We start from the raw sequence: 13,065 nt of genomic DNA, 5'->3' as shown, positions 1-13,065 counted from the left end.
TTTTTCTTTTCTTCATATAATTGATTTCCAGTTTCATACCACGGTGGTCTAAAAAGATGCTTGATAAAATTGCAATCTTTTAAAATTTATTGGAGCTATTTTTGCATCCTAGTATGTTATTTGTTCTAGAGAACGTCCCATGTGCACTTGAGAAAAATGTGTATCCTGCTGCTTTGGGGTGGAATGTTCTGTAGATGTCTGTTAAGTCCATCTGGTCTAATGTGTTTTTCAACAAATCTTTCTTATTATCTGTCTGGATGATCTGTCATTGATATAAGTGGAGTGTTAAAATCCTGTAATATGACTGTATAGCTATCTGTCTCCCTTTAGGTCTATTACTATTTGTTTTATATATTTAGGTTCTCCTACATTGGGTGCATAAATACTTATAATTGTTATATCCTCTTGTTGGACTGATACCTTTATCATTATGGAATGTCCTTCTTTTACTGTTGTTACTTGTAATGGCCCTACAAAGTGTGTTCTGTGGTGTCCAGAAGCTCAAGACTCTTAGCTCACCAGATCCTGGTTCTCTTTTGTGACTGAGCCACAATTGCTATTGGTGCTCTGTGGATGGGGCCTGCCTTTCTGCCTGACTGGTGGCAGTGGCTGTTCCCTACAGCCTGCCTCTGTGTGCCTTAACAGTGCTTCTGCTGGAGTTCATTGTGGGTGGGGCCATCCTGTTTGCAAGTAACCAGTGGTGGCTGCCTACTTGACTGAGTGTGCTTGAAAGGGTGGGTGGACAGGGAGCGAGGGACTGGAGGAGGGTTTAGAATTGGATCCTGCAAGCACCCATCCAGCTAGGCTGTGGGGGTGCCAGGAAAGTGTAATTAGCCCTCCACCTGACACAGCAAAATCGAAACACTGCTGGGCCCAGCAGACTGGGTGGGATGGGTGTGCAGGGGAGCACTACCATGGGCTGAGCTGCCAGTGAGGCTGATGGAGCATTTGGAGCTGATTCCTGGTAGCATCTGACCAGTTGGGCTGAGGGAGGGGTGGGGAAGTATCGTCTACCTATGCCCTTTCTCCTACAGAGAGATCTCCCTCTGACCCAACCCCTCTGACACACTTCCCACTGCTTGTAAATCTTTCAAACTGCCACCTCTGTGTTGGGTCTCAGCAGGACCAACAGAGTTTGCCTGTCCTCCACAAGGGACAGGAGTCTTAGCTTCCCAGAGTACTCCAACTCATCCTGGTGTCCAGCCTTGTTAATCACCAAATCCCAATGCAATGTGGACTCATATTTTCCAGGAGCAGATCTCCAGGGCCAGGTGTGCTGGATTCCTGAATAGTCATCCTCCCCTCATTCCATCCCTCTCCCTCCTGTTGCAGAGTGGGATGGAGGAAAGGCTTGAGTTCTAATTCTGATTAATCACACCTCTGCCAGTTTACCTTCAATGTGGCTCTCTTCACCAGGTTAGATGGTCTTTCATGCAGTCTTGATGTTGTTTTCAGGGTTAATTATATTTGCTGTAGTTGCTCCCTTGCTGTATACATGGAAGGAGGTTTTTCTTTGCCGTCCTACTCTGCCATCTTTTCCTGTCTCTATCCCAGTTTTCTTTTCAGTCTACCACAGGTTTGGGCAGATTTTATGGAGGAAGAAAAGCTTTATTGGCTTGGCATATGTGGATAGAATGAAGGATAAAGAAGTCTATAACCTTTTAATAAGAGAAGGCCAAAAGAAAGGTGTTATTTTTCACCCACTTCTTTTCCATTCAGGTAAAACATTATATTGAACTTATAGAATATCTAGTACCATAACTTTTTGTTAGTCTTTCACAATTTCCAAAGAAAGCTAGGAAAATACAATAGCAAATTCAGTAATTAGAATTCTACTTTTAGTTTTATTGTAAGGGGTAATTATTCTTATCAGTAATCAAGGCAGAAGGTGTGACTTAAGTATGTATAGAACTGAATCTTTTATACTGATTAAATATGAATTGTAACACATTTGACCAAATTACAGTGCTTACAATATAATTATTAATAACTGATTTTTTAAAATGGTTTATCTCGGTCACATGATTAAATTGAAATAGAAGTGATGTATTATCAGTCACTTCCAAAGTTTAATGAATCTATTACCTGAGTACTGTGAGAGTAGTAAAATTTCTGTTCTCCTATATTTGTGTATGTTCAAAGTATTTGGAGTTTCACTGGTGTTTACCTAAAATGGATACAAAAAATAAGAAATCTTTGAGGTCTAGGTTAGATTAAGTTAATCATGTTTATTAGTAATGTTTTTCTTCCAGTTTGGTTATCTAAGTAAACACCCAACTGATTGTATACAAGTAATCATTCTTATTATAGCTCAGTATATATTTTTTAAACTGGATAGCAGTGCTATATCCATTTTGAATAAATGAAAAATAATTCATATGGAAGTGACAGATAATTTGTGAACTGTGGGTGAGCTCATTTTCCTCTTAGCTATCAAGAAAATTCAGTGAATATTACTTAAGATAATGACACTTTTGCTTTTTTCATTTGTCATCCATTCTATGCTTGTCATTCTGTCAAAGAGATGTATATTTCTGAGGAAGGTTAAAAAGTATTAAGGTAAATTAAGTCTTATTAAAACTACTTCAAGTTATTTAAAGGAAGTACCAAAATGTTGATGCTTCTGCTATTAAGCCATTTGATAGCATATACTAAGCATCATTCTGTTCATATCTTCCCTAGGAAATACTAAGCATAGTGTTTTATGAACATTTCAGATATGTCTGTATTTGCTACATTTTCATTTTCATTTTAGGAGAATCCACTTTGCTTTTGGAAATCAGTCTGTTTCAACATAAAAAGTGACCATTTTCTATGCTTAAGCACCTGTGGAACATTTATGAAAGTACCTTAATGTTATACAACTTAGCTGAATTTTACCCTGGAATTCATTATTTCCTTTTTGCTTTAACTAGGTTGGCCATACATCACAGTTTGTTGGGACAGCCCTAGTTTATGACTTTCACTCTCGAGTGCCCTGGTTTGGATAACAAATTATTTGACCATCCTAGATATAACTGTCCTTAATTTCAGTTAAATATTTTTAATTAATGCATAATAAAACTTAACTTTATTTCTCTTCATTATGAAAAACTGATTTTTTCCCCTAAAACAAGGGTTTTGGAATTTTCCACAAATGCTTACTTAATGCTTATAAACATTGAGCAGTTACTGTGTGTACATGATAGTTGTTACATTAAAAAGAAAGCAGCAATAATTATATAACATTCAGGCATCAATGTTGAGTTTAGTGGGGAAGGAGGAGTAGTATAGTTTAGTAGTTAGAAGCCAGACTCTCACTGCCTAGATGCATATCCTTGCTTACCAGTACATGACACATACTAGCTATGGAGCCTTGGAAATGATGCCTAACCTCTTGATGCCTCAAACTCTTTTATTTCTTCTTTCCAATATGGATACCTTTTATTTATTTTCCTTGGCTAATTGATCTAGCTAGGACTTCATATACTAAGTATGTTGAATAGGAGGGGTGAGTGTGGGCACCTTTTTCTTGCTCCTGACCTTAAGGGAAAATCTTTCAGTCTTTCATCACTGAGTATGATGTTTGCTGCACGCTTTTCATATGTGGCCTTCATTATGTTAAGGTATGTCCTTTCTGTAACCCAATTTGTTGAGAGTTTTTATCACTAAAGGACACTGAATTCTGTCAAATGCTTTGTCTGCATTTATTGAGATTATATGATTTTTATCCCTCATTTTATTAATGTGGTATATCACATTTATTGATTTGTGTATGTTGAGTCATTCTTGCTTCCCAGGTATAAATTCTACTTAATCATGGTATATGTTCCTTTTAATGTGCTATTGAATTCATTTTGCTGGTATTCTGTTGAGAATTTTTTAATCTATATTCATCAGAGATATTGGCCTGTATTTTCTTTTCTTGTAGTGTCCTTATCTGGCTTTGCTATTTGGGTAATGCTAGCAGCATAAAATAATTTTTGGAGTGTTCCTCCCTCTTCAATTTTGGGGAAGGATTTTAAGAAGTATTGACATTAAATCACCTTTAAATGATTGTTGGAATTCACCAGTGAAAACATCTGGTCCTGGTGGTTTCTTTGTTGAGAGGTTTTTGATTATTGCTTCAGTCTGCTTACACATTACTGGTCTTTTCAGGCTTCCCTTTTCTTCATGATTCAGGATTGGTAGGTTGAATGTTTCTAGTAATGCATCCATTTCTTTTAGGTTATCCAGTTTGTTGGCATATAATTTTTCATAACAGTCTCTTATTATCCTTTGTATTTCTGTGGAATCAGAATTGTAATGTCTCCTATTTAATTTCTGTTTTGATTTACTTGAGATTTCTCTCTTGGTTCTTTTTGAGCTAAAGGTTTACAGTTTTGTTTATCTTTTCAAAAGCTAGATCTTCATTTTGTTGATCATTCTATTTTTCTAGTCTCTCATATTTTTTGTTTTGATCTTTGTTGTCTCCTTCCTTCTACTAATTTTGGGCTTTGTTTTTCTTTTTGTAGGTTTTGAGGTATAAGATTAAATTGTTTATCTGAGGTCTTGCTTTTATTATAGAGGCATTTGTAGCTATAAACTTCCTGCTTAGACCTGCTTTTTGTTGTATCCTATACGTTTTGGTATGTTGTGCTACCATTTTTGTTTAAGATGTTTTCATGTTTTGTTTTATTTCTTCTTTGATCCATTGACTGTTGGGGAGTTCTACTGGCTTGTCATTTGATTTTTTTTCTGACAAACCTGCTGTTACCCTTATCTTTGTTTCACTATTTGTAACATGTCTTTTTTCTCTAGTTGCTTTTAAAGTTGTCTCTGTGTTGGGTTTTAAGCTATTTGGTTTGTTATGCCTTGATGTAATTTTCATCATTTTTCCTGTACTTGGGGTTCATTGAATGTCTTGGATCTATTTGTCTATATTTTTCATAAAATTTGGCAATTTTGGAGTCATTATTTCTTCAAATATTTTTTCTTCTCTTTCTTTCTGGGATGAAATTGTACTTGTGTTTTATGCTGCTTCAAGTTGTACTATAGCTCACTGATGCTCTGCTCTTTTGCTTGTTTGTTTTACATTCTATCTTTTTGATAGAATCTCTCGCTGTGTTTTCACTAATCTTTTTACCTGCTGCATCAAATTCACTCACTGTTAATCCCCTTCGATTTATTCTTGGTCTCACATTTAAGTTTTCATCTCTAGAAGATTGATTTGTATATTTTTATATATTCTTTGTCTCTATTTGTCTTTTGAACATATGCAATGAAATTATAATAACTGTTCTAATGTCCTGTCTGCTAATACTAACATGTGTGTCCTTTGTGGATCAATTTTGATAAATTTTTTTCTCCTCATTATGCATTTTATTTTTCTTCTCTTATTTTCCTGGTAATTTTTTTTAAGAAGTCAAACATAGTGAATTTTTCCTTTGTGGGTGTTGGATGACTTTATGTTCCTATGAAAATCCTTGCACTTTATTCTGGGCCACATTTATGAGAAACAGTTTGAAACTTTTGGTTCTTCCTTAAGATTTTTAAGTCAGGATTAGAGCAAGGTTTAGGGCTACACACTACTTCGGTAAGTTTCTCCCAAATATTCCATGAATAAGGGGGGTTTTCCCATCTGTCTGGTGGGAAAAGGCAATATTCCTCACCCTGCTCGAGATCTGATTTTCCTTATATCCTTTCAGGTAGTTCTTCCCAAGGCAAAATTCCCTTTGATATTTTTTCACATATATGTATTGATCTGTAATCTGGTGAATACTGGAAGGATTCTCTCTACAGATCTCTGTAGTTCTCTTTCTGCATCTCTCACCTCTCTGGTAATCTGTTCTAACTGTCTGCCTTGGTCTCCCGTGACTTTCAGTTCTGTATCAACTCTATCCACCAGTCTCTACCTGGGTTCCCCTTACCTGCACAGCAGCCTGAAAATTCTCTCAAGGTGGTAAGCTGGAGAGATCATAGAACTTGATTTGTTTCCCATCTCTTGGGGATCACTCTCCTTTATTACCTAATATCTGATATTTTGAAACCACTGTTTGCTATATTTTATGGTGTTTTTTTTCGGGGGATTGTGTCAAGCTGGTGGATAAATCTAGTCCCTGGTATTCCATCTTGGTCAGAGGCAGAAGTCCTCGGACTGTTGAACTTTTATGATTTTTATGATTTTTATTCAGGTATGTTCTATTAATTTCACTGTTATTTTCTTTTTTATATTATTTTCCATTTATTTATGTCAAGATGTTCTTGTTCCAGTAAATTTTTTGAATAGTTTTTCTACTGTCCTACATAGTTTCAACCAACTATATTATTCTTCAAATTCGAATGTTACTATTTAGTCTTTATTTGCGCTGCTTTTGCTATTGATGAAAAGTTCGTAAGTGATTATTTTGTTTCTATTTTAGAAGATGCCTGCTAAAAAAAGTTTACTTCTCCTTTCTTAATGTTGCTTAGTAGAGATAGTTTATTTAAAATTTTATATTATTTAATATACTAAAATTATTTTACTGTGTTAATGTTACATTTATAACTTGTTATTATAATAAAGATAAATAAGCATGTGCACAGTTACTCTGATGAAAAACTTATGATATTATGACAGTATTATGCTAGCAATCAGCTGCTAACTTTGGATTTATGTTTTGCTTTAATATTTTATACAGTATATCCCAAGTTACTGAATGTATTAATGATAGAGGATGCTCCTTTTTATGTTGTATCTGTATATACATACCCTTATACTTTGGGGGGCCCAGCTTACCAGCAAAGATCAATAGCTCCTTAATCCTCTTGACCATTTAGCACATTCCAGGATAACTCTTGCTGTTTTATGTTTTCCTCCTCCATCACTAACTACATTCCAATTCCACAGATTTGGTATCCCCTGATTTAGAAATGATAAGGAAGGATTTACTGTATATTGAAAAATCTGTTTCAAGATTCCCATTTGACAGTTAACTGCAGAGTATAGTTTTGTTTTCCCTATGGGTTGGTCAAATAAAACAACTTGCAAAGCTACTGATGCTTTCATATTTTAAGACAATGTGAAATTACATATTTTATTAAAACCTTTACTAATATATAGTTTCATATATACATATTTTTTAATTTAGGATTTGCTTTCCCATATGCTACATATGGACCCACATCAGAGGTACACTACAGAACAAGTATTGAAACACTCATGGATGACCCACAGAGACCAGTTGCCAAATGATCAGCCAAATAGAAATGATACATCAAATGTTGTTAAGGTAAAAATTTAAAAAATCTTTTATGTACCTTTTACATACATGATATGTAATAAAGCCATTGCATGCCATTTCCTGATGACACCATAAAATATCTTTAGTTTTTTAAGGGTTAATTTCCTAATTTTTGTTTTGTTTTGCTTTGTTTTAAATAGCAACCATAGACTCCTCTTAATTTCTTTACCTACTGCCTTTCTGATGATAAATAAAAATTTCTTGGTTGGATTTCACTTGCTCTTAAGAGACACTGGAGTAGAAGTGGACTGTGCAAGTTTCCTATAAAAAATTGCTATTGGTTCAAAAATTAATAACCATTGGTGCAAGCTTCCATATTTATTGACATTGAACCTAGATTTTAAAATTTTGCTTAATGCATTCATCTCTTTATAGACACCTAGGTTCTTTCCATGTCTTGATTACTATGAATGATACTGTAGTGAACATGGAAGTGCAGATATCTCTTTGAGAATAAAGAAATTGTGGTATATATATGTGCATTAGAATATTATTCAGCTTTAAAAAAGGAAATCCTACCATTTACAACAACGTGGGTGAAAAAAGAAGACATTATACTAAGTGAAATAAGCCAGACACAGAAAGAAAAAAAATGTGTGATCCTCTTGCATGTGGAATCTAAAAAAAGTCAAATATATAAAAGGAGAGTAGAAGAGTAGTCACCAGTGGCAGGGAAGTGGGGGAAGTGGGAGATGTTGGTAAAGTATACAAAGTTGCAGTTATGTAGGATGAATGAATCTAGAGATGCAATGTGCAGTATGATGGCTATAGTTAATAATACTGTATTGAATACTGGAAGTTTGCTAAGAGGAGATTTCAGGTGTTCTTCATCACAAAAAATGATAACTATGTGAGAAGGTATTTTAATTAGCTTGACTAATCATTTTATTATGTATATGTAAATCAATATTATGTATGCCTTAAATATATGCCTATTAAATAAAATTTAAGAAAATATTAAAAGCATATTAAATGAGTGATGAAAGACGGATAAAAACAATACATTTGTGTTTTAAAAATTTGTAAGAAGTGACTGGGCAGTGGAAAAGATGGCAGAGTTGGAAGGCAAATCAGAGACCTCCTCCCACACACATACTAAGGAAGCATATACAGCAATTGCAACTAACCCTGAAAATGACCTGAAAACTTCAGAACAGACAGACCATATACACCTGGTAAAGCAGACAGGCAAACATAGAGTAGGGGAAAGTGGCAGATCAGTGATGGATTGGGACACAGGCCCACCCCCCACACCAGCCCACAAGCAGGAGGAAGAGGAACAGAGCAGGGAGGGGATAAACATTCAGGAATCCTGCACACCTGGCCCTGTAGATCTGCTCTGGAATCAGGAGTCCACATTGCATTAGGTTTTGGGATTAACAGGGCTGGGCCCCAGGAAGAATTGCAGCACTCTGAGGGACTAAGACTCCTGTCACTTGTGGAGGATAGGCATGCTCTGTTGGGCCCACTAAGACCCAACACAGAGTCAGCAGTTTGAAAGATTTACCAACTAAAGGAAGGGTGCCAGAGAGATATGGATTGGAGCTAGTTCTCTCCAGAGGAGAAAGGGCAGGTGGACAACACTTCCTCAGCCCAACTGGGTGAACACTGGTGAGACCCAGCTCCGAACCCTCCAGCTCCCTCTGTGGAAGCTCTGCCCTGCAGCACACTTCCCTGCAACCCACCCACACAGCCAACTTTGGCCCAGCAGTGGTCACTTTGCTGTCTGGCAGACAAGGGGATGCTTTCCCACTTTTTCCAGCCCTCTCTCAGCACAGCTGATAAAGCGTCTGTCGAAAAAAGCTCCAAATGTTCCTTGTCACTTGCTGGCAGCTCAACCCCACAGTGGAACTCCCCTGCACACCTGCTCTGCCCATCCCACAAGACCAGCAGCACAGCCATTGTAGCCAGGCAATCAGAGGACAGCCCCACCCAAAACAGCCCCAGAAGAAACACAACAAAGCACACAAAGGGCCCAAGAAGGTGAGCTGTCAGACTCTGAAACAGATCAGCCACTGCCAGAAGAAAGGCAAAAAGGTGGTTTTACCCACGGACCACCAATAGCAGCAGTTCTACCACAAAGGAGAATCAGGTACTGGTGAGCACAGACTCTTGAGCTTCTGGGCACTACAGGACACCTTCATGAAGCCATTACTTTCTATACCAGTAGGCATAGCTGATCTATCTTACAAAGGAAGAAACAGCAAAACAGACAAAATGAGGAGGCAGAGGAATATGTACAAACAAGAGAACAAGATAAGACACCAGATAAAGGGCTGAATGAAACAGGTTAGGAATCTTCTTGAAGATCTCAAACTAACAGTCATAAATATGCCCACTGACCTGGGGAAAAGAATTGAGGATCTCAGTGAGAACTTCCACAAAAACATAGAAAATATCAAAAAGAGCCACTCAGGGCTGAAGAACACAATAACTGAAATGAAAAATACAGTGGAAGGAATAAATAGTAGACTGCTGGAAGTAGAGGAGATGATCAGTGAGATCAAAATTAGAGAAATGGAAAACAAGCTGAGGAACAGAGAGAAAATAATTTTGAAAAATGAGAAGATTCTAAGAGAGCTGTGTGACAACACCAAATAAAACAGTATTCACAAAATAGAGGCCCCAGAAGAAGACAACAGAAACCAAGGAGTAGAAAATAACTGAAGAAATAATAGCTGAAAAGGAGGAAATAGACACCCAGGTCCTAGAAGCACAGAGAGCCCCTAACAAGAGGAATCCCAGGAAGACAACACCAAGACATGCAGTAATTAAAATGGCAATGATTAAAGATAAAGAATCTTTGTATATATACAGATATATACAGAACAATTCACTCAAAAGTAGCAGGATACACATTTTTCTAAATAGCATATGGGACATTTTCCAGAATCAATCACAAATTAGGACACAAAAATAGCCTAAATAATTTCAAAAAGTTTGAAACTGTATCAAGCATCTTTTTAGATCACAAGAGTATGAAAGTAGAAATCAGTTACATGAAGAAAACAACACAAACACATGGAGGCTAAACAACATGCTTCTAAATAATCAATGGATCAATGAATAAATCAAAGATGAAATCAAGCAATATATGGAGACAAGTGAAAAAAATACAACAGTCCAAAATACCCAAGATGCCACAAAACCAGTACTAAAAGGGAAGTACATAGCAGTACAGGCTTACCTCAAGAAATAAGAGCAATCCCAAGTAAGCTGTCTAAACTCACAACTAAAGAAAACAGAAAAAGAACAAATGAAACCCAAAGGTATTAGAAGGAGAGACATAGTAAAGATCAGAACAGAAATAAATAAAATAGAGAATAATAAAACAAAGAAATCAATGAAAATGAACTGGTTCTTAGAGAAAGTGTAAAAATTAGACAACCCTTTTGCCACACTTACCAAGAGAAAAAGATGGCACAAATAAACAAAATCAAAAATGAAACTGAAGAAGGTAGAACTGACATCACATAAATACAAAGAATATTAGAGAATTCTATGAAAAATTATATGCCAATAAATTGGATAACATAGAAAAAATGGACAGATTCCTAGAAAAGTACAACCATTCAACACTAAACAAGGAAGAAACTGAAAATATGAACAGACCGATTACCAGTAAAAAAATTGAATTGGTAAACAAATACTCCCAACAAATAAATTCCAGGACCAGGTAGCTTCAACAGCTGAATTCTACCAAACATTTTAAGAAGAGCTAGTACCCACCATTTCAAAATATGCCAGAAAATATAAGAGGAGGGCATACTTCTAAACACATTCTGTGGACTTGTATCACTCTAATACCAAAACCAGACAGACACTACAAAAAAGAACATTTCCAATATCCCTCCCTGATCAACATAGGTACAAAATCCTCAATAAAATATTAGGAAACCAAATTCAAAAATACATCAAAAGGATCATCTATCATGACCAACTGGGACTTATTCCATTGATGCAAGGATGGTATAACATTCATAAATCAATCAACATTGTACACCACATTAACAGAAAGAATGAAAAACCACCTGATCATCTCAATAGTTGCTGAAAAAGCATATGATAAAATTCAACACCCATTCATGATAAAATCTCTCAACAAAATGAGTATAGAGGTAACATACCTCAAAATAATAAAAGCCATATTTGACAAACCCATGGCTAAAATCATACTCAATGGTAAAAAGCTGTAAGCTTTTCCTCAATGATCAGGAAGAAGACTAGGATGCCTGCTGCCACCACTTTTACTCAACATAGTACTGGTATTCCTAGCTACATTAATCAGGCAAGATAAAGAGATAAAAGGCATCCAAATTGATAAACTAGAAATAAAACTGTCACTATTTGCAGATGATGTGATACTTTACATAGAAAACACTAAAGACTCCACTGAGAGACTATTAGAGGTAATAACTGAATTCAGCAAAGTGGCAGGATACAAAGCAATATACAGAAATCCATTGCATTCCTATATACCAACAACAAATGAGCAGAAAGAGAAATAAGAAAAACTGTTCCCTTTACAATTGAATCAAAAAGTATAAAATAATAAGAAGGATCCTAACCAAGGAGGTGAAAGATCTATACTCTGAAAACTACAAGACACTGATAAAAGAAATGAAGAAGACAGAAATCAATGGAAATTCATCCCATGCTCATGGATAGGAAGAATTAATAGTGTCCAAGTGGCCATCTGGCCCAAAGTAACTTACGGATTCCATGAAATCCCTATCAAAATACCAATGGCATTTTCCAATGAATTAGACCAAATAATGCTAAAATTTATATGGAACGATAAAAGACTCCAAATTGCCAAAGCAATTTTGAGAAAGAATAATGCTGGGGGTATTATGTTCCTTGGCATCAAGCTATACTACAAAGTTACAGTAATTCAAAACAATATGGCACTGGCTCAAGAGCAGGCCTATAGATCAATGGAACAGAATAGAGTTCCCAGAAATAAACTCACACATATACAGTTAATTAATATATGATAAAGGAGCCATGAATATACAGTGGGAAAGGACAGCCATTTCAATAAATGGTGTTGGCAAAACTGGACAGCTATGTGCAAGAGAATGAAACTGGATTACTGTCTAACTCCATTCACAAAAGTAAATTTGCAATGGACTAAAGGCCAAATTTATAAGATCTGAAACCGTAAAATTCTTAGAAGAAAAACACAGGAAAAAATCTCTTGAACATAAGCATGCTCGATTTTTTTCTGTATGTCTTCCTAGGCAAGGGAAACAAAAGCTAAAATAAACAAGTGGGACATTATTAAGCTAAAAAGCTTCTGTATATCAAAGGACACCATCAAGAATACAAAAAGGCACCTACAGTATGAGAGAATATATCCATAAATGATATATCCAATATTGGGTTCACATCCAAAATATAAGAATTCATAAGCCTCAACACTAAATAAACAAATAACCCAATTAAAATTTGGGCGTAGGACCTGAATAGACACTTTTCCAAAGGAATATGGATGGCCAGCAAGCACATGAAAAGATGCCTCACATTGCTAATCATCAGGGAAATGCAAATTAAAACCACAATGAGATATCACCTCATACCAGTTAAGATGGCCCCTATCCAAAAGGCAAGAAATAACAAATATTGGTGAGGATGTGGAGGAAAGGGAAATCGTCCTAGACTTGGTGAGAATGTGAATTGGTGCAGGCACTATGGAAAGCAGTATGGAGGTTCTTAAGAAACTAAAAATAGAAATACCATACTAGTAATTGCACTTAGGAATGTACCTGAAGAAAAAAAATCTCTGATTCAAAAAGATATATGCACCCCTATGTTTATTACC

General features: G+C 36.0%; 1 protein-coding gene across 10 annotated transcripts in view; it reads left to right on the top strand.

Moving 5' to 3' along the window:
* Positions 1 to 13,065, top strand: part of RPS6KA6 (ribosomal protein S6 kinase A6) — a 166,714-nt gene that overhangs the window by 150,969 nt on the left and 2,680 nt on the right. For all 10 annotated transcript variants that reach the window (XM_017668067.3, XM_037004820.2, XM_037004819.2 and 7 more), the window contains one exon: positions 7,089 to 7,229. In XM_017668067.3, coding sequence (XP_017523556.1) covers positions 7,089 to 7,229 — 141 coding nt within the window. The remainder of the gene's footprint in view (positions 1 to 7,088; positions 7,230 to 13,065) is intronic.

Source organism: Manis javanica, chromosome X, assembly GCF_040802235.1.
Source record: "Manis javanica isolate MJ-LG chromosome X, MJ_LKY, whole genome shotgun sequence".
NCBI classification, from domain to species: Eukaryota; Metazoa; Chordata; class Mammalia; order Pholidota; family Manidae; genus Manis; species Manis javanica.
Note: the sequence above shows the minus strand (reverse complement) of the source record. Positions and strands in the feature narration are given on the sequence as shown.